This window comes from Melozone crissalis, unplaced genomic scaffold, assembly GCF_028551555.1.
Source record: "Melozone crissalis strain CALT ecotype California unplaced genomic scaffold, PUWL_Pcris_2 ptg000012l_1, whole genome shotgun sequence".
In the NCBI taxonomy this organism is placed as follows: Eukaryota; Metazoa; Chordata; class Aves; order Passeriformes; family Passerellidae; genus Melozone; species Melozone crissalis.
Window position 1 is genome coordinate 16499872 of NW_026535790.1, and position 18488 is coordinate 16518359.

Here is an 18488-nt window from a genome sequence, read left to right on the forward strand (position 1 = left end):
GCATTTCTGTTGCCTTGTCTTATTAAATCCAAAAAGGACAGACTATTTAATAAAGTGAAATTTTCCTGAATGACATTGGCAAAGCATGAGTAACAAACTGAGCAATCTGAACAAATTTAGAGTGTGTAAAAGAGTGTTTTTTTTCTAAGTATGGGGGATTTTCCCTAGCAGAATATTTTCAGTTTTAAAACCTGCTTCTATGCTGAGATTACCTGCAGTTTAGTTTATATTGTATCCCTGCCATAGCTAATTTTAGGGAAATGAGTGTTTAATAATTTTTTGCACTGTTTCCAATATCTCACAAAGGTTTTAAGAAGGAAGGAAAAGAAGAACTTTAGTAGGCAGGTACCTTGTAAATTATTTTAAATACACTGTTGTTTGAGGCCACTTGAACTAACTACTTTCCTGTTCTTGCTATTGATTATTGCTTTAATTTTTGTGATCATGCAAGGCTTTCAGATAGATGGAAATGCTCTCTTCAGCTTTTTTCAAGGCATTAAGAATTTATCCCTAAATAAATTTTGTTTCTTTTTGTTTGACTGTTGCAGTTTCAAATAAAGTAATGCAAGGTAATTGCATTAGAGTCCAATCTCCGTGACCAGGCTTGGCAAACATTGCTTCATCTGTTAAGCTCTTGCGAGGAGGAAGCAATGTACCTATACAGTTAAAACTGGATTCCTTTGTTCTTTTTCTGCTGTTTGGAGAGAGTACCGTCCTGAGAATTACCTGTGACTGTGCAGAGCTGAGGGGTTCACTATCAGGCTGGAACTGCAACGCTGTACTGCAGACTGCTTGAACTTAACTCTGGACATACACAGCTCCTCTGTTGTTTATTCAGAACAGTATTCCAGGTTAGAACTTCAGATCCTGAGCTTGAACAGATCATAACAGAAGGAATAAAACAGGAAATGAGAGAGATGAAATTCTTTAAAGACATTTACATGACAGACTTCTTGCAAAACTTGTTTAAAAACAGAAGTTCAAATTTGCTATAGCAATTTCTTGCTTTGAGTTAGGAGACAGCATATTGTTGGCCTTAGGTTTTCTCAAGAGGCTATTTTTTCCTTTATTGGAGATGGTATTTTTATGTTACATGCTTTTGACTTCTTCAAGCAGCAGGTGAATCAGAATTTTTCTACAAAGAATAAGTAATTCTGAGGCCTCAAAGACGTGGATGTCACGTGGCCCATAATAACTATCCCAGTGTATACTCTGACTCAGCAGCTCGCAGCCCAAAAGTTACCTGGTATTTTGTCCTATTTACTGTGGGATTTCCATGGATTACAGCATGTTTTTAATCCCAAAGTAATTTAATTGTCTGTCAAAGACTTGATTGAATTTAGAAGCTTTTTTTGAATCTTTACTAAAGTTTCCATCAATACAATCATATACTCATAAAAGTTGGAAAATGTACTGTTTTTTTCAAACTCAGATTTCTTGTAATGATAAAAGTTCCTTTCATCCTGCATTGTAGCATTAGGAGAAGATATTTCTTAAAAAATGAAGCTCAGTGAATCCATCTGACTTTTTTGGTTTGAGATTTTCTTTAGACACTAGCTGCTCCATTTCTAGCAATGTGAATGCACAGTTAGGATTTATTAGAAACAAGACTATTTCCTGCAGATTCAAAAATTGCATCAATCTCCTCTTTTTCTGAGAGAGGGGTATTATTGGCGTTTTTTTCAGGAGAAAAATGAAAACTGGCAGATTAAACAAAAGACAACGTAATTGCAGGCATGCAACTAAGGGAACAAATCTGCTGAGTATGGTGATAACACTATCAGAAAAGTGCTTCTCATAACAGAACGCTCTCCTGTGAATGTCTGTTGAAGTTGTTGAGAGTTGTCAGTCTCTGTTTAAGCTGTAGAGAGCTCCCACCAGCAAATGAACACACATTAGTTACAAATTTTTATTAATATTACAGAAATGAACTTTGAGTGCAAAAATGCAATAGTATCTGATTCAGTGGAATTAAATAGAATCCAGATTGTAATTACCCAGGTATATTGGAATGTATTCCTTGGGAAATACTGGGAGAAGAGGGAAGTTCTCCTGGGCTTTTTGAAGAAGATGGAAGTGAAATGAAAGCCTGAAGTCTGGGGTTTTGTTCCCTTAAGATGTGATAAAATCAGAAAGTGCCATTCTCCTATTTTTTATTCTCTCTGTCACCTCATCAAAAGTTTCAAGTTCTTCAAATTAACTTTTTCAATCAGTCCTTGAACTGTAGGTCTTTTGAAAAGAGATGAAATTTTGTTATGCCTTTAACAGCGTCTGTTCTCTTAAGAGAGTAGGGTTAAAACTTGAGTGGTCATAGGAACAGTCAGTGTCTTTTCTAACACAACAGTTTTGAAATACTTAAGCCTAAGGATGATGCCTGTTACTTTGTTGTAATTTAGACTGCAGCTGTTTCCAGTTTTGAGGACAATCTTGGGATCTTACTTGGGCTTTGTGTAGAATTAGTGATTCTTTAAATAGTATGAATATTCAGTTTAAAAAAAAACCCCGGAAGGCTCTCTGAACTCAGTGTCATGCAAGTTTTCTTTTGTTTCACAAAAATCAGGAGCTGTCTTTAAAGGCTTCTTAATGAACAGAGGCTTTAAAGGGCTAAATAGATCTTATTGTCCAGTTTACCTAAATGACTGTCAGAAGGAACTCTCCATTTTCAGAGCAGAAATGCTAAGGGCTAAAATGCTTTCCAGGGCTAATTTGAGGTTCCAGGGACATGTAATATCTAAAAAACAACTAGTCTGTTTTCCTTTCAGCTCATGGACAGAAATAATTTTTACAAATGTCTGAACCAATTGCAGATCTAAGTGTTCCTATATGGCTTGGATTTTCAGTATCCAGATCTGATAAGGGCACACTAGAGAAGGCAGGACACCTACCCTCCACGTCATTATTACCTTGGCTGAAATCTGTCAACTTTTATGAACAGCACTGGCAATAGAGAAGCTTTGAGGAAGATTTTGCCCCAGGAAATTGTCACAGAATATTTCTTTGCAACTTAGTTGACATTTACTTTAGTGATGTCTACCAAGACATAAACTTCTCAAAAGTTCATTGAGTAGATACTGCTGCCAATATAGCTTTCTACAGGCATCAGAGGGTTCTCTTCAGGATGTTGTGTCTTAATAAGTACTATAATGAGAGAAACTTTTTTTAAAGGTATTTTGCTACTTTGGGGGTGAGTGGAAAGGGAAGAGGTTCTGTGATAGTGCTCTTCTTGCCTTAGAAAGCTGAGCCTATATTTTGATCTAAGACCTGTTGTGATTTTGAGGCCTCGTCATCTGAAATGAGTGAAGAGTAAGAGTAAATGTATTTATTATGTACATGATTCTTGCTGCTTATGAAGATTTTCCAAAAGCTTCTGCACAACTTTACTCACATTAACTTGGCTCATGTGTACTTGCTAGAATGAAGAAAGTGCCAAGGCACTTGTGAAAGGAATGTTACCAACCTCTCTACTGGAACTGAAACAAGATCAAACAGAAGGAGTATCAAATGGCAGCTTTTTCCACCTGCTTCTGCCCTTATCCTTACCTCAACTTAGCTATGAGAAATCAACTTCCTATGCACTCTTTAGGATCACCTACCCAATTCAACAAATGTTCTTTTTTTTTAAGCTTTTCCTCCAAGTCACTGGTCTCAAAATTAGTTGGGCAGCACCTGCTTAAGTTGTGCTTATACCCAAGTGGCCATACTGGCAACGTGTTGTTTCCTGGATAGTGGATTAGCAATAACACTTTATTTTGTGCCAATTCATTATATCTGAAGTGTTCTTACTGCAGCAAAATTTGAGTTATGATTTAGTTTTACTGCACTTGCATTAACCAAAACTCATAGCACAGACACAGACAAGAAACTAAATTCAGGGAAATTTCCCTGAAAGAATATCTGCTAGGGCTTCCCAAGTAATTTGAAGATGGTTACAGTTAACCACCACTTTCAAAACAAATGAAATGTGTATGGGTATTTTTTTAACTTCCTTTTCATAACACTAGTGTATTGTAAACTGCATGGAATAAACCTGGTTTTTCCCTTTTAAAGTGTGCTGTCTTACATCGTCTTTTCTAAATGCACTAATTGATATTAATAGTGTCATATCCTGTGAGAATTCCTAGTTTAGCACTTCAGATGTAAAATGTAGTTACATATTTCTGTAGTGATTCAAAGCATTAATGCTTTCTCCTTTGTAAAGGAGAAGTATCCTTTACTGCTGCCCCAAAAAACTTCATCACGAAAGTTAGGTCTATTCAGATACATATCAGTTGGGAAATTATTTTCCTTTGCAGTTGCTGTGACGTTCTTATTACTGTAGGAGGAAGTAGTTGTCTCTTTTATGGATATATAATCACATGAAAAAGTTTTAAGTAATCACTTTGCTTACCTTTTCTTTAGTACAACTCAAAAACCACCCTGCCTAACATCAAAGATTCTAGAATCCACTACTTTGCTTTTTAATGTAATTGCTTCCTTTGTTTGAAAAACTAAGCTAATGGAAATTGATGCTTTGTAATAAGGCAAACATATAATAAGTTGCAAAGATAGAAATGGCTGAAGGAAGTAAATTATTTAACTACAAAGTACAGGTTGTTGAAATTATCCAGGAAATTTGACAGCTGTGTCCTCTATAACTATAGAAAAGTTTATAATTGCGTATTAGTATTGAGAAGACCACTGGACAGGTCTTATTTTCTGAACTACTAGTAAGAATTTGAGAAGCTAAGACCCATGATTTTTAAATTCCTAAAGGCTCTGTAGTTACAAATGAAGTGAATTTCATCTTAACAGTTTAGTTGGTTTTAAGTGCAAAGCACATTCTATTATTTCCTTGTATATCCAGCAACATCAGTAAAATTTATTTTACTAAACCAATTTGCTGCATTTAATTGCATTTGAATTTTTCTAAAATAAGTGCTAAGAGCAAACACTGCTGTAGCAATCAAGTACAGCAATTACAGTAATTAAGCAATCAGTGTGTGCATCTGTATTTTCATCAGACTGTCCTACTAAAAGTATTGATCTTTTAGAGTCAGCCAGCATGACTTTCAACCCAAATTCCTATTCTACATATCTGTTCCTGCAAATGTTTTCACCATTTAGGAAAAATGAGAGCACAAAATGGACAAGTGTCTACCCTGAACAAAGGGGACACAAATGACTAAGTCATTAGCAACCTGTTTGGATCTTTTATAACATCTAGGGTTCATTTGGCACTAGTTTTCCTTTCAGTGGGAAGTTTAACTTCAGAAAGATGAAAATGATCTGGCAAATTCACCTTTTAGGGTTGCTGTTCATCTTTCCGTGTGCTGAAATCTTGCCTGGTAGTCATATACACATAGCCCATATGTGTATGACATTCTTAGAGACTGTAATACATACAATTTCATGAGAGAGATCCTTTAAGGCAGGTGTTAACAGTTTCCACTGCTTTTTGTAATGCCACTGGAATTGTATGGAAAGTTACACAGGGGAGTATGTGTTTATCCTCGTCTACAGTGGGCATTTGCTACTGGTGACAGGTTTCTTAGGTAGAGTGATATTCAGCATATATATTGATTAGGGCTGATTGGAATCTAGGTGATTATTTATTGAAATAGTCAATTCTGGAGTTCTTTATTACTACACAGAAAATCGTTCAAGCAACACTGACACAGACAAGCACAAGGCATAGCTAAGCAACGGTTTCAAGACTAAAAATTCCTCAGTTTCATTAAGAAAGATAAGTTCCAAGATGAGAATAGAATGTGATTCATACTCTACTTGCCACTAAAAATGCGTCGTCCCATCCCGTCCCCCCCCAGGAAAGGAAACCAAACCAAACCAACAAAGCAATGGGAAACAAAACCCAGGTCATAAATCTCGTAAAGGTCAGTGAAACCAGCGCGGGATGGAGGCGAACTGAAGACCGCCTTCCGTGCCGCCTGCCGGCTCTCTGATAGGCCCCTCCGCCCGCCCGCAGCCGCGGGAGCCCCTCAGAGCCGCGGCCCCTCCTCCAATCAGGCTCGGCCGGCACAGGGGGCGGGGCTCGGCCCGGCTCGAGTGCGGCCCGCCAGACCTGCGCGCGCCCGTCGACGGACCAGGCGTTCTTAAGTCGCAGGCGGCTCCCACGGCGCCAGAGGTAAGAATTGATTCAGCTTTCCGCCGGAGCTGGCGGGATCGAGAGGTACGAGGAAGTTCTCGGCCTTGGGGTAGCCCCGCGTGGAGTTTTTCTGGTGCTTCATACTCAGGCGTTGTTGGGGACACCTCTGGGTCCTGTGTCGCGGGGATGCGTAACGCGTGACGATAGGTTCACAGACGGATCGGGCCGAAGGACAGAGTAGCGCTTTCGCGCTCCGCGCCGAGGCGAGAGGGAGGGAAACTCCGGAGTGGAGACAAAGCAGCGGGAGCGGGAACATCCGGGTCACTCGCGCGGCCTCGATCCGGGACACGCGCGGCGGCGGCGGCTCTCGGTGAGGCCTGGCCGGGAGTGGGGCCGGGGTGGCCTCGGGGTCGGGGAGCGGAGCGGGGCTGGGTCGGGCCGGGCTGGCGCCCCTCACCTGCGATGGGGCGGGACGGGACTGGCGGCCACGGGCGTGCGGGCCTGGTGGCTCCTGCCTTGTGGCTGGGCCGGCCGGCGCACTACTGTCCGCCTGAGGCTCTGAGCACCGCGCAGGTCTCGGTGGTGGCGGGCAGAGGTCGCCGGGCAGGGCGTGGAACCGCTCGGCCTGCGCGAGCCGGTCCCGCCCCGCCGGGTATATGCCCGGGAACGTCGGGCGGGCCCGCGGTGCCCCGTGCAGGCCTTGGGCGCTGCCCCGGCCCCTCGCGGGGCTGGCGGGACCAGCGGCCCTCCGCGGTGGCGGGCGGTGCTCGGCCCTGTCCGGTTACTTGGCCGTCGAACACGGAGTCCATCGCCGTGCGGCATCTTCTGTTGTTTTATGTGCGACTCTGGTCGCCGCTCGGCCTCTTTTACCTTTCTCTTGCCGCAAGCAGAGGAGACTTTCTATCCCAGTCCAGAGTTAGCGTGCTTTGATTAAAGCTCAGACCGTGGCTTTCTCCACCTTTCTGAAAAATAAAGTTTGTATAGTTCGGGGCAAACTACTTCGATAATAATGTCTTTCTATGTTAGTATTTAACCTGCAAAGTAAAAATGTGAGGCTAGCGGTCTTAACGTTTTGGGGTCTTTTTTCTTGCTGCTTGCAATCAATAAGTCGTACTGAAAGTTCTTGAACCTCAAAGAGCATATTGTTGATGTGTTTAGAGAGTTGTTTGTGGCACGGGAAAGATTATTTGCAAGACGAGCATTTTGTATGTGAAAGTAGGTTGTTCCACTCCATCAGAAAGTCTAAATGGGTAAGATATTCTGTAATGAGGCACACAAGTTTGCATCTATGATGAGCGTGATGGTTTTATTTTGTCCTTTTTCTAAAGCAGGCAGTAACAGCAGCAAAGGCAAGCTAATGAGTAAATTTTGAAGTTTCTGTTAACTTTGAGTTGATGGCAGTAAAAGGGACATTACTAGCTCTTAATGGCAGGGGGGAATTTGGGGGATTAAACTCAAAACGTGAAAAACTGGTCTCTTCGACTTTTGTGGCATGTGCAAAAATAGGATTGAATAGACTTCCTCTGGTGCAGAATTCTTTCTGGTAATGTAGTACATTAATAGATTGGGATATAGAGAATTCATATTGACAGTTTGTTAGCAGATTGCTTTTGAGGGGATGCTTAACTAATGAGATCTTAGTTTGTGAAATGGGATTTCAGTCTTGTTTAATATTTTCTAATAGACTGATGAGGTTCTAGATGCTTGTCTGTTCTCTTCAATGTAACTGAAGTCTAGAAAGCAGATATGTGAAGCCTATTGTCTCTCATATGCACTGAAATTTTCCAGTGCTTAACTAAGTCAAATGCCTCAAGATTTGGAAACCTATTTGTAGAGCATTAGAAAAATCTTTATTGTATTAGGGCACAGTATAGTGTGTAACAAAAGTAAGTAGGATGTATGGTCTGAAAACTCGGGATTCTTTTTTCAATTACTTGAAAAGTTATTGATGTTCTGCAGCAGATCCACTCTTTATTTACTCGGTGAGAAACTGGTATTTCCCTTGAGGTTGTAGGTAATTGGTTGTTAGCCACAGGAAATGTGTTAAAAAGCATCCTGTAATGCCAACCTTTTGGCAGAAAAAGTAGTTGAGTTTGGTGAACTAAGTAAGAATATTTGGATGGTTTATAAGCAAATACGGTTTTCTCAGCCTATGATGAGAAGGTTAGTGTTAGTGCAGTGGACTACCAGGTACCAAAAGCACAGCTGAAACTGCTGTATATGCCGTTCATTTACATCTCTTAAAACATATTACAACTTGCTCACAACATGCTAAAACTTGCTGCCTGTATAATTTGGTTAAGGAAGAGATTTTTTTGTTGCCTTTGGTTTTTGTTGGGGTTTTTTTTTCAGTTTTGCTGGTATTTTTTTTCAATGGCTCTGCATTTCCTGCTTGTGAACAGATTAAAATCTGAAGTCACATGTACACATTCGCTAAGTCCTGCAAGTCTTCTGCCATAATTAAGATAGAGGCGTATATGTTGGGAATACTAGAGGAAAATTGGACTGAACGTAGGACTATTTTTGTGTGTGTGCGTGTCCACTGAGTGTGCATTGTCCCTTTTAAAAAGCTTTATTTGACACTAATTTGGTTGCTACTTTGAAAGTGAATTAGGGAATATGGCTGTCTAGGCAAAACAGGCTTAAAAGGTTGAAGAACAGATTTGAAATACATATTGTCCTAGGAACTGTATACATTGTTTATTCTGGTATTTTTAAAGATCTACCGTTCATATGCTTGTAATAGTAGTAGACTGAATTACTTCCTATAAGTAATCAACATATTGAGTGAAATTCTGCATAATTCTTAACCAGTGTGTAAGGGTTTGTTTTAATAGGGTTGAAACAGCACTTTCAGTCACTCTGTGAACTTGTTAAGTGGAAGCATTCTACTCTTCTGCTGTCAAAAAGGTTTACAAGGTACATGTGGAATTGAGAACGAATTGGCCTGACTTCTCCCATTGCCAATTATCATCTCTTAATTAAAATGTGTGGAAGTGCAGTTATAAGAAGGATTAAAAACCTTAATTGGAATTTGAACCTGTGGCTAGTGAAGCCCTGCGTTTAGATACAGTTTGACAATGAAAAATAAACTCACTTTGAGTACTGTTATGGTGAATGGAGTATCATCCCCTGAATTTGAAAGCACCACGCGTGCAATCATCCTGTTTAGAACTGTTGTTCTGTGTCATGCAGTAGTGAATGACCGGTGCTCTGCATATTTTTTCTGTAGTTGTGGTCGCCATGCTTGGCTACTACTTAGGCAAGCTACTACTTACTAGTGAAGGTGCAGAAATATTCTTCAGTTTGTACTGGAATTTAAAATCTGTCTGGTGGAATGAGCTGATGGCTCTTCCTTAGCTGAGCTCTGTGTTGCTGCCTGTTCCTGCTGTTGTCTAGAAATCTTATAGCCGCATCACTGCAAAACTGAGATGACTTTGTTAAATTCTATATCCCTGTGGCTTTTCTGGGGAATACTGGCTTTCAGTGGGAATTTACCCAAAAAGTAGTATTTCGTATTCCCATTTGCCAGAAATGGGAGAAATGCAGATAATTGCCTACAGAAGAAATTTGCCATGCCTCATGTGGTGTAGGAAGGAGATAAACAGGGTGTATCAGTTGCACAAGTAGGAAGTCTGAGCACTTTTTCCATTACTAATAGTGTTTCTGTTGTCAAGCTACTGTCAGAGTTTATTCCAAGATTGGGTTCAAATATAAAGCAGTAAGATAAGGATGGAATTTTGTTGGTCAAGTCCAGTTACTTAGAACTTGATGGCATGGGAAAACTTGATGTTATTCTTGATGATAAATTCTGCTGGCTGTGCAGAAACATGTGTCTAGGTTATTGAAGTGAAAATGAGAGGTCAAAATTACTCTTGAGTGAGCTGGGCTTTTAAACATAATGCATTGTTTATGCTACAAGTAGAAGTATATGCTAATAGCAATTACTTTTCTTGTAGAGGGACTCTGAATATGTCTGGCATAGCTCTTAGCAGACTTGCACAGGAGAGAAAAGCCTGGAGAAAAGATCATCCATTTGTAAGTATGAAAGCTACTAAATATCTGACTCTGCAATTGTTTCAGTGTTCTGGTGATGATTTTGTCATTACCCTGATAGGATTAGTAGTGCAAAGAGAAGTAACTCTGTGTAAAGATAAAATATGTCACAAAGTATTTTAAGTACATCTTGTAAAATCCTCACCATATGTCTTATTCCCTTGATTCAGGGATTTGTAGCAGTACCTACAAAAAATCCAGATGGCACGATGAATCTAATGAACTGGGAGTGTGCTATTCCAGGAAAGAAAGGGGTAAGACTTACTGTTCTCCTGATTTCTCATTTATGGTGAAAAGTAATGTAAGTTGCCTACGCATTACATTGACAATTGAGAATTTACCTTATGTATAGTTTAATAATGAAGTTTGGATCCTGCTGATACTTTAGAATTAAAAGTGCTGTGGACTAGGAATATTGGACAAAGTATAGTGTAAGCCTGTTCAACTCCTGTCACTTAGCACCTGAAGAATACAAGTTTTCAGAGGAGTGTTTAAGAGTCTTCTGGAGCTTGTCTTCTGCTTCTTCTTGCTTCTTCTGAAATACTCCTATTAATTATTTGGGGGTTTTAATTCTTTCTTTCGGGTCTTCAGTGTGGGACTTTTTTTGCCTTGCCTTTTCTACTGCCTTTTGCCAATTTGCCTAAATACCCTTTTGATGATCTTGTTTCTTAGATTCTCAGAAGAGTTTGTGTGTAGGCAAGACCTGCAGGGTCTGCGATGCTGCCCTAGTTGAATGCTGGACATAATATTGCTGTTAGAGTTAGAACTTAGTTTTGGTAGTAGTGCTCTGGGCGCAGCATTAGTTAGTTCTTAAAAAAGCACAAACAAATATTCTGACACAGTCTAAGGAAAAACTCGTCCCCTTATCTTCTGCCTGAACAAGACTATTCCCCATAACAGTTTATGTACCTTATGGAGGTGTCACTTTTAAATACTTAGGTAAAATTTATACGCCATACAAAATCTTCATGGTATCGCTTTGAAGTTTTGTAAACCGCAAAGTGGAGCGGACAAGGCCTTAAAGCTTTCTTCATGTGTACCAGAAAATGTGTCACACCTGGAAAAGATCAGTTAGGCTGATGTGATTCCTGCTAATAAAAAAATTATATTTAACAAGAAGCAGCATGACTTATTCATCTCTATCAGACCAAGCAGTTGGTCTCTATTCTCTTTGTGTTTGGAGGCATTCTGTACTGCAGCTGTTTTCCCTGAGATGAGTAGTTGAGAACACCAGAATGCTTTCTTGTCAGCCAGATTAAATATTGAAGCGGCGTTAATCCTGGGTGGATTAACGTGAACTCTGTTCACTTATGTGACAGCAAATCACTTGTTAACTACCTAAAATTTGACTCAAAAAACATCTGCAACTAGTCCCATAATGCAGTATGGTCTCGATGATACTGCTGTCATACTGTTAGCGTTAGTAGGGCTTCTGAGTGTCTGCTATCTTTCACCCATAAGGTATGTTGCTGTATCAGAAAAATGATAAAAACTTTGCCAACTGTTCTGTTCTTCTGTGTAAATTATTAAAAGCTGTTTGCCTTCCTGTGTGACTGAAAGCAAACAAAAATTTTATTCATCAAAAACCTTGTAATTTCTAAAGAGGAACTCCTCTGAGAAGGTATGGAGAATGGATTTTTCTAGTTGTTGACAACTGGCTACAGCAATTTAGAACAAGCTCTTTAAATACACTACAGCAAATAGAATAAAACTCATTCACTTCTGGAAGTGTATTATCTTATTGATTCCTAGCATGTTTTTCTTCCTTTTCTAGCTTGAGACTTTGCGTAATGAATACCAATGACAATGAAGTGATTTCTCTGTCTTCGTGTAGGTTTTTTGGATGTTTTGGTTTTCATTCAGCTAAAAATCATAGTTCATATAGGAAATAATAAAAAAATTCCTTCTGAGGTGGTCTTCAAGCGTGTCTGTCTGTGAGGATAAGATTTGATCAGTTTTTGCTTTTAAGATGTGTTAAGTTGTCATCTTTACTCCAGTTGTTTTAGAAAAATCAACCCAACATTTACTTTCATTACAGTGTTTCCATAGCAAGGGGAATTTACAGAGAAATAAATTTTATAGCTATTAGAATATTTTCTACATTTCTGCACTTCTTATCAGAACTCAGTTTGTCAGAAGATGGGCTTTTTTCTCTATGTGTTTTGTATATTTGAGACAGTCTTTTTCTCTATTGCTAGATGTTTTTTTCTTGTTTGTATGACACTTTTGAATAGTGCTGTCTTATTTGGTTTGCTCTCTGTCATGGAAGCTGCTCCTATTAGTGTCCTTCCCAGTGCTGGGTAGGGATAAAGAGCCTCTTAAATTTTCTTGTAATACAGAAAGATGGAATCTGTGAGACTACATTCTACCAAACGCAGACAGGGTTAGTTTGCACTAGTGAATCTCATTAAGTGTAGCAGTTGTACAGTTCTGTCTGCATTTTTAGTTCATTTATGGTTTTATTAACCACATTCTCATAAGGCACGAGAGAAGCCATTTACATTGCCATGCATAAGGGATGTATCCCTCTCCTTTCTTCTGAGACTTTAGTGGGGGTACAACAGCCCCTTCCTTGTTCTACATTTATAGTGTAAAACTTCAGCAGTATCCTGTTCTTAGGTATTGTGAAAATTTTACTTTTATATGAAATTACTGGTGATGACTCTGACTGTGTTGATGAGTTGACATCACTTAGTAGCTGAAGAAAAAAACCCTGTCCTTTCTACTTCAGCTTCTTCTATAGGTAGAATAGTTTACCGTAGTCCAGACAGTGTGCTACAGTGCAGGACAGCTATTTTCTGCCTTGTAGCAGAAGAATGTCTTGTGCTTTGCCTGAGAAGCTGTATTCTTGGTAAACTTTTTTCCACAATTTTGACTTTTCCTTTCTGTAACCAAATTCTACATTAACTCTTGATAGACACCATGGGAAGGAGGCTTATTTAAACTACGGATGCTTTTCAAGGATGACTACCCTTCTTCACCCCCAAAATGTAAGTAAAATTACCACAGGTAATTAAAAATGACAGGTTTATTAGAACAGTGTTGAATTAATCCATGAGCTTCTTACAAATGGTTATTACTTTCCTACAGTTTTGTTTGATTTTGTTTTGGTTTTTTTTTAAAGATACATTGCCTTTTCTTTTTTCCCCACCCACTTGCATTTCATCACAGAAAGTTGTGATGAAATCAGCTAAGTGCTTGATATATCTGAATTGAGAGGGGAGGGAGATTGGTTCTCTCAAAGTTTGGTGAAAGCATCGCTTGAAATGCTTGCTACATTATCAGCTGTCCTTAGAAACTATTATCCAGGCAAGCTTAGACTAAATCCCTGTGTTCTTACTGTTAAGTTGGTCTTCTAAGCTGAGAACTCAGAAGACAGGAACTTGGAAAAAAGGGCTCTGTAACTTGAACCTTTTAATCAACTTGCTCTAAAATATGAATCTGTTCTTTTTCTGCTACCATGTATAACTTAGTAGATCTTCAGATACCTAGTCTCCTTAAGGTTTTGAACTGAATTTTCCTAATATCATCTCAAACTTCACCTATTATAGAAACTTGAAAACATCTATTCCATTGCATGGTTTCTTGGTTCTTGAATTGGATACCCTCTCAGACCAATGACAGTGGTTACAAATTGCTCTTTTGACAGCAATTAATCTATCAACACATTCGCATATTTAATCTCTGTCAGCTCCTGGCTACTCCTTTTGTTTGATACCACCTAAATACATGTAACTCAGGGGCGAACCTCTCTGGTAACTGAAAACATTTCACATTATTTTCTTCAAAAATACCAGTTTTCACATCCTGACAGTGTTAAAGGAATTGTCAAACTTTATTGTAAGATGTATATGTGACTGAAAAAACTTCCTGCCAGTGCAGCTTCTGAAGTACCTCTGAACTTCATAGGGCAGCAAGACTGTTATGTCTTGTGAATACTTGCAATGTCAGATGGATGAGAAAACTGCACTAATATGTACATGTTTCATGTATTGCAAAGGGGAGTGTTCATTACTTTACTGAAGATGCTAGCTGTTGTAAGTCCTGTAAAGATTAAAAGCAATGCCAGAATATAGATTGAGCGGCAAAAGGAAAGCTACACAAGCCGTCAGTTAGTCTTGTAATTTAAACTTGGTTCCTTTGGTTCCGTGCATCTTGATTATACATAGGAAAATATGAAACTGAAAAAAATGCTAAGAACTTAAGTCGTCTTTGTATGAAACTTTCAATATTTTAAAGTGAGGAGAGAAAAGATGAGTGAAGGGTAGTATCTTTCCCTTATAAAATAGTATGTAAAGCTGAAAAGACAGAATTGTTTTTAAAAGGTCTTTATCACAAAGCTACTCTGAATTACTTTGTCTGTTTCCATTCCTAAACCAAAAGATTACCAGTCAGAAAGACAATGTTGGATTGCCTGGATTGATATCACAGATGTGATGGAGTTTCTGTTTTAGGTACAGGCTGAGCCAAGAAGAAAACTGGTATTAATAGCTCCAGAAATTGGTGGGGTTTTATTTGGGGCTTTTTTGCCAGTGTTGGTGTGGGGATTTTTGGGTTTTGTTTTCCCCCAACTGATTTAACCCAACTCTCTGATCTTCCTCTTAGCACTGTATGCAAGTCATTTCCTCTTCTTTATCAGGTAAATTTGAACCACCGTTATTCCACCCAAACGTGTATCCTTCAGGCACCGTGTGTCTCTCCATCTTAGAGGAGGATAAGGACTGGCGGCCAGCAATCACAATTAAACAGGTCATTAGTTGTACTTGGACATGTTCTTAATACTTTTGCTTTGCTTGCTTATCTGATGCAAGTATAAGATGTTCACTGTGTGTACCTAAACTGGTTTCTAAGGGTTTTTCACTGAATCTCTATTAGTAGTAGTCATAATATATGCTTGTTACTTCTATTCCTTTTTCCATAGATCTTGTTAGGCATACAAGAACTTCTAAATGAACCAAATATTCAAGACCCAGCTCAAGCAGAGGCTTACACAATTTACTGGTAAGTGTCTTTGCATATGAGCCTGAAAGTTGTCATATTGCTTCCAAGTGTCTGTTACTTGTAGTATAACATGTAAATGTTTTCACAAATGACATGGGTAATTTTCTTACCTTCATTACTGTATTCTGTGGAGATGTCTAGATTGTGCTAAACTTGAACAAAATAGTAGCTGCATGGCTGTTAGGCTAGTGGAGCTTTTAATAGCAAAGCAGCAGCAATAAGATGTGAAGGCTCCCTATATCAAGATTTTCATCCTGGTTCTAGACTAACAGAGTCCCTTCCCTTAAATGCCAAATAGTAACAATGTGGTGTAATGGTATCACGAGACCAGGAGAAGAGGAGACTGAATTAGGTGACAGTTCACATTTGTCAGTACAGGAGTAACTTACTTCTGCCCAGTGGTACATACCTGTAAGAACTTGTGCCTGAAGGACAAAGGAGAGCTGTGGTCAGTGTAGGAAACATGGCATCTTGGGAAAACTACATTTTCCAGAACAATAGGTTGAAAAGTACAGAATGCCTGTAGCTTTAGCAGAATGAAGTTTGCATTGATTAGGAAAGGAGATCATTTGTGAGCTAAAGAGACTTTTTGGGTTTCTTTGTTAGTTTGTTAGGGTTTTTTTTAGGCTTAGTCTTAAAAGTTTTTCCACCATTAAAAGAGGATATCTGTTCTATAATCTTTAGGGAAGCAAAGCATTTTAAACAAATGCTTTTGGCACTGGTAGCTACTGAAATAATAACCAAGGTGGAATTGTGGGATTACAGTTCTGGACAGAAGGAGGCCTCCAGGAGAGTGACAAGTTTGAAAAATAACATGAAATGTGACTGTACTTGCAAGCTATGTTAAATATGTTTTTTAGGGTCCTAGTGAAAAGCAAACATAGGGATGGATAGTGGGTTTTGCATTTAATTAATGGCTTCACTCAGTGTTATTTTTTTAAAGTACTTACTGAAGGCTTGATGGAGTTGAGTGCATATGGAAGACAGTTAAGTGGCCACAGTTGCAGGAGCCAGGAATGATGAAGGCGGCCTCAATAATATACTTCTATACATGTATAGATAGTCTGTGGTTTATTCTTTTTAATAATCTCCCACGTGCATGTATATACAAAACCAGTCTTGGCTAGTCTTGTTTCTGTTTAAAGTGCTTCCAGGGGGAAAAAATACCTGTTTAGCTTAAAATATTACAAGATTTTTGTTACTTCAAGTATGTATAGTCTCCCGTTTATGCTTTTCATGTCTCTTGGACATGCAGAGTATTTCAGATGGGTTATTATTATTCTGCAGTCTGAGAGTGTCTCTCGCTACTTAGTGAATGTCTGGTAGAAGTTAAACAGAGCAGGATTGTGCACGCATCTGTAATGTTGGCATAGTTGATAAATACTGCAGAAGATGCACCATTGTACATAGAGGTCTTTTGGTCAAGTTGTTAAACTTTCAAGAATAAACATTCAGAATAAGAATACGTATTCTCAGGATTCCTTTGGTACTGTCATTCAGTAACTTTAGCACTCCTAAGGTGCTAGCCTACTTCCTACTCTTCGCTGTAGGCATTCTGTGTCTCCTATGGAAGGCATTCTTCTCTGTGGATTCGATGGGTGCCAGACTTAACAGCTAGGCTATGTTCTCATGTGGCAATGCAATATAACTTTGAGGAAAAAATGTAGAATAAAGTTTGTAAATCTCTTCATGAGAAGAGACAGTCTTCAGTCTCTTTGCTAGCAATTGTTCATTGCATGTGACCACAACTGGTTTCATTTCTTCCCCCCAATCTGTCAAGTTCTGAGGATATAATTTGCTGCCTTTTTTTCTTTCACTGCAGCAAGCCTTGGTAGCTGAAAGTAAGTTTACTGCAAAGCTGTTTGCAAAGTCTAAGCACTCTAAACTATCTCTGGCAGAAGAGTAATGGTTACAAATTTTTGTTTAGCTCAACTCACACTTCTGATGGCTAATACAGAATGGACAACTGAATGTAAATGAATGCTTTACTACGGTGCTCCTTCATTGGCACAAGAACAGAAGACAAAGAACTTGCCCTTTTACATCTTGAGTCAGAGGCTTAGTGACTGGACATAGTTCCCTCATCAGTAGTAACTATGCTACACTTAACTGTGTTGAACTACCTTTTTTTCCCCAACTGAAGATTAGGATAAACCTAAATCTGTGAGTCAGGATCTGTAGATATAAAGGCTGAAATGACCACACCATTGTCATTCTCCTGTTTCCTAGGAGTGTTTCCATTTTCTCTCCAAAGCAGTAAAGATGATAATTTAAAACCATATGAAGTCGACCAGCCATTAGTGAATCGTTATTTGTACTGTTAGGGTATGGAATTTGTTATTAATGACCTCAGGTCTTAATGTGAGTGGGGAGTAGAAAAATTCGGATGAACAAGGGAATGTTTGCACATGAGGTACAGTTGGTCTCGAGAAGAGCAGGTGCAAACCCATTTGAATAGACTGGTACAGTACAAAGTCAGTGCAATCATTTGACAACAGGTGATTCAAGTAACTAGTTGAACAGTACCATACTTGTCCAGAAAAGTCTTTAATTTATTGTAGAGTTCCATGGATTGCTATCTAAAAGGTTTGCCTTCAGCAATGATTTCTGTTTCTCTTCATTATGAAACTAACCCTGTAATACAGCCTCTGATTTTTCCAGCTATAATTACCCTTTCTCTTTTCAGCCAAAACAGAGTGGAATATGAAAAGAGGGTTCGAGCACAAGCCAAGAAGTTTGCACCATCATAAGCATTTGTCACGCAGCATCTTAAAAAGGAAGGGATTGGTTTGGCAAGAACTTGTTTACAAAACTTTTGCAAAATGTAATGTTGCTATGTACAATTAATATCCACATAAGGGGAGGGGGTTGTATGTGTGCCATTTTCCATATTCGCCAGTTGTATACAGTTCTAAATTTGCTGAATTGCCCCCAGTTTTTTCATACAGGGTCTCTTCCTTCAGTCTTTTGTATTTTTGATTGTTATGTAAAACTTGCTTTTATTTTAATATTGATGTCAGTATTTCAACTGCTGTAAAATTATAAACTTTTATACTTCTATAAATTCACTAGTATCTCTAGTTACTTTGCTATCTGATGCAGGCATGCTTTAAAATGTTAGAACTATATTTAGCCTCTAGCTGGCTGTATGAAAAAAAATCATGCCCTCCACCCCCTTCCCTCCCTGAATTTGTTTTTTCTATCTTTCAGAAACTAGGTTGTTATTGCTTAAGAGCCTCTGAGATCCAAAGTTAGCCAGCATCCTTATTCTGCATCACTTTCTTTGTGTTTATATGGCATTCTGTCTGTGTTGCTGTTTAGAGTAAATAAACTGTTTATATAAAGGGCT

At 38.9% G+C, this 18488-nt stretch overlaps 1 protein-coding gene across 2 annotated transcripts; it reads left to right on the forward strand.

Annotated features, from left to right (window-relative positions):
• The first annotated feature begins 6033 nt into the window (after positions 1-6033).
• UBE2I (ubiquitin conjugating enzyme E2 I) lies at positions 6034-18483 on the forward strand. 2 transcript variants are annotated; one of them, XM_054271192.1, is made up of 7 exons: positions 6034-6121; positions 10042-10120; positions 10309-10392; positions 13056-13128; positions 14778-14887; positions 15060-15139; positions 17826-18483. In XM_054271192.1, the coding sequence occupies exons 2-7, from the start codon at positions 10055-10057 to the stop codon at positions 17887-17889; spliced, it is 477 nt and encodes a 158-aa protein (XP_054127167.1). In that variant the 5' UTR covers positions 6034-6121; positions 10042-10054; the 3' UTR covers positions 17890-18483. The 2 variants fall into 2 exon arrangements, with proteins under 2 accessions (XP_054127167.1, XP_054127166.1); XM_054271191.1 differs by lacking the exon at positions 6034-6121 and adding an exon at positions 6345-6452.
• The last annotated feature ends 5 nt before the right edge of the window (positions 18484-18488 follow it).

Bases quoted from the DNA above. Each gene is read 5' to 3' on its own strand.
- UBE2I (XM_054271192.1), top strand. From the start codon at position 10,055: ATGTCTGGCATAGCTCTTAGCAGACTTGCACAGGAGAGAAAAGCCTGG. The intron at 10,121-10,308 runs GTAAGTATGAAA...CCCTTGATTCAG, and splicing joins GGAGAAAAGATCATCCATTT to GGATTTGTAGCAGTACCTAC. The intron at 10,393-13,055 runs GTAAGACTTACT...AACTCTTGATAG, and splicing joins CTATTCCAGGAAAGAAAGGG to ACACCATGGGAAGGAGGCTT.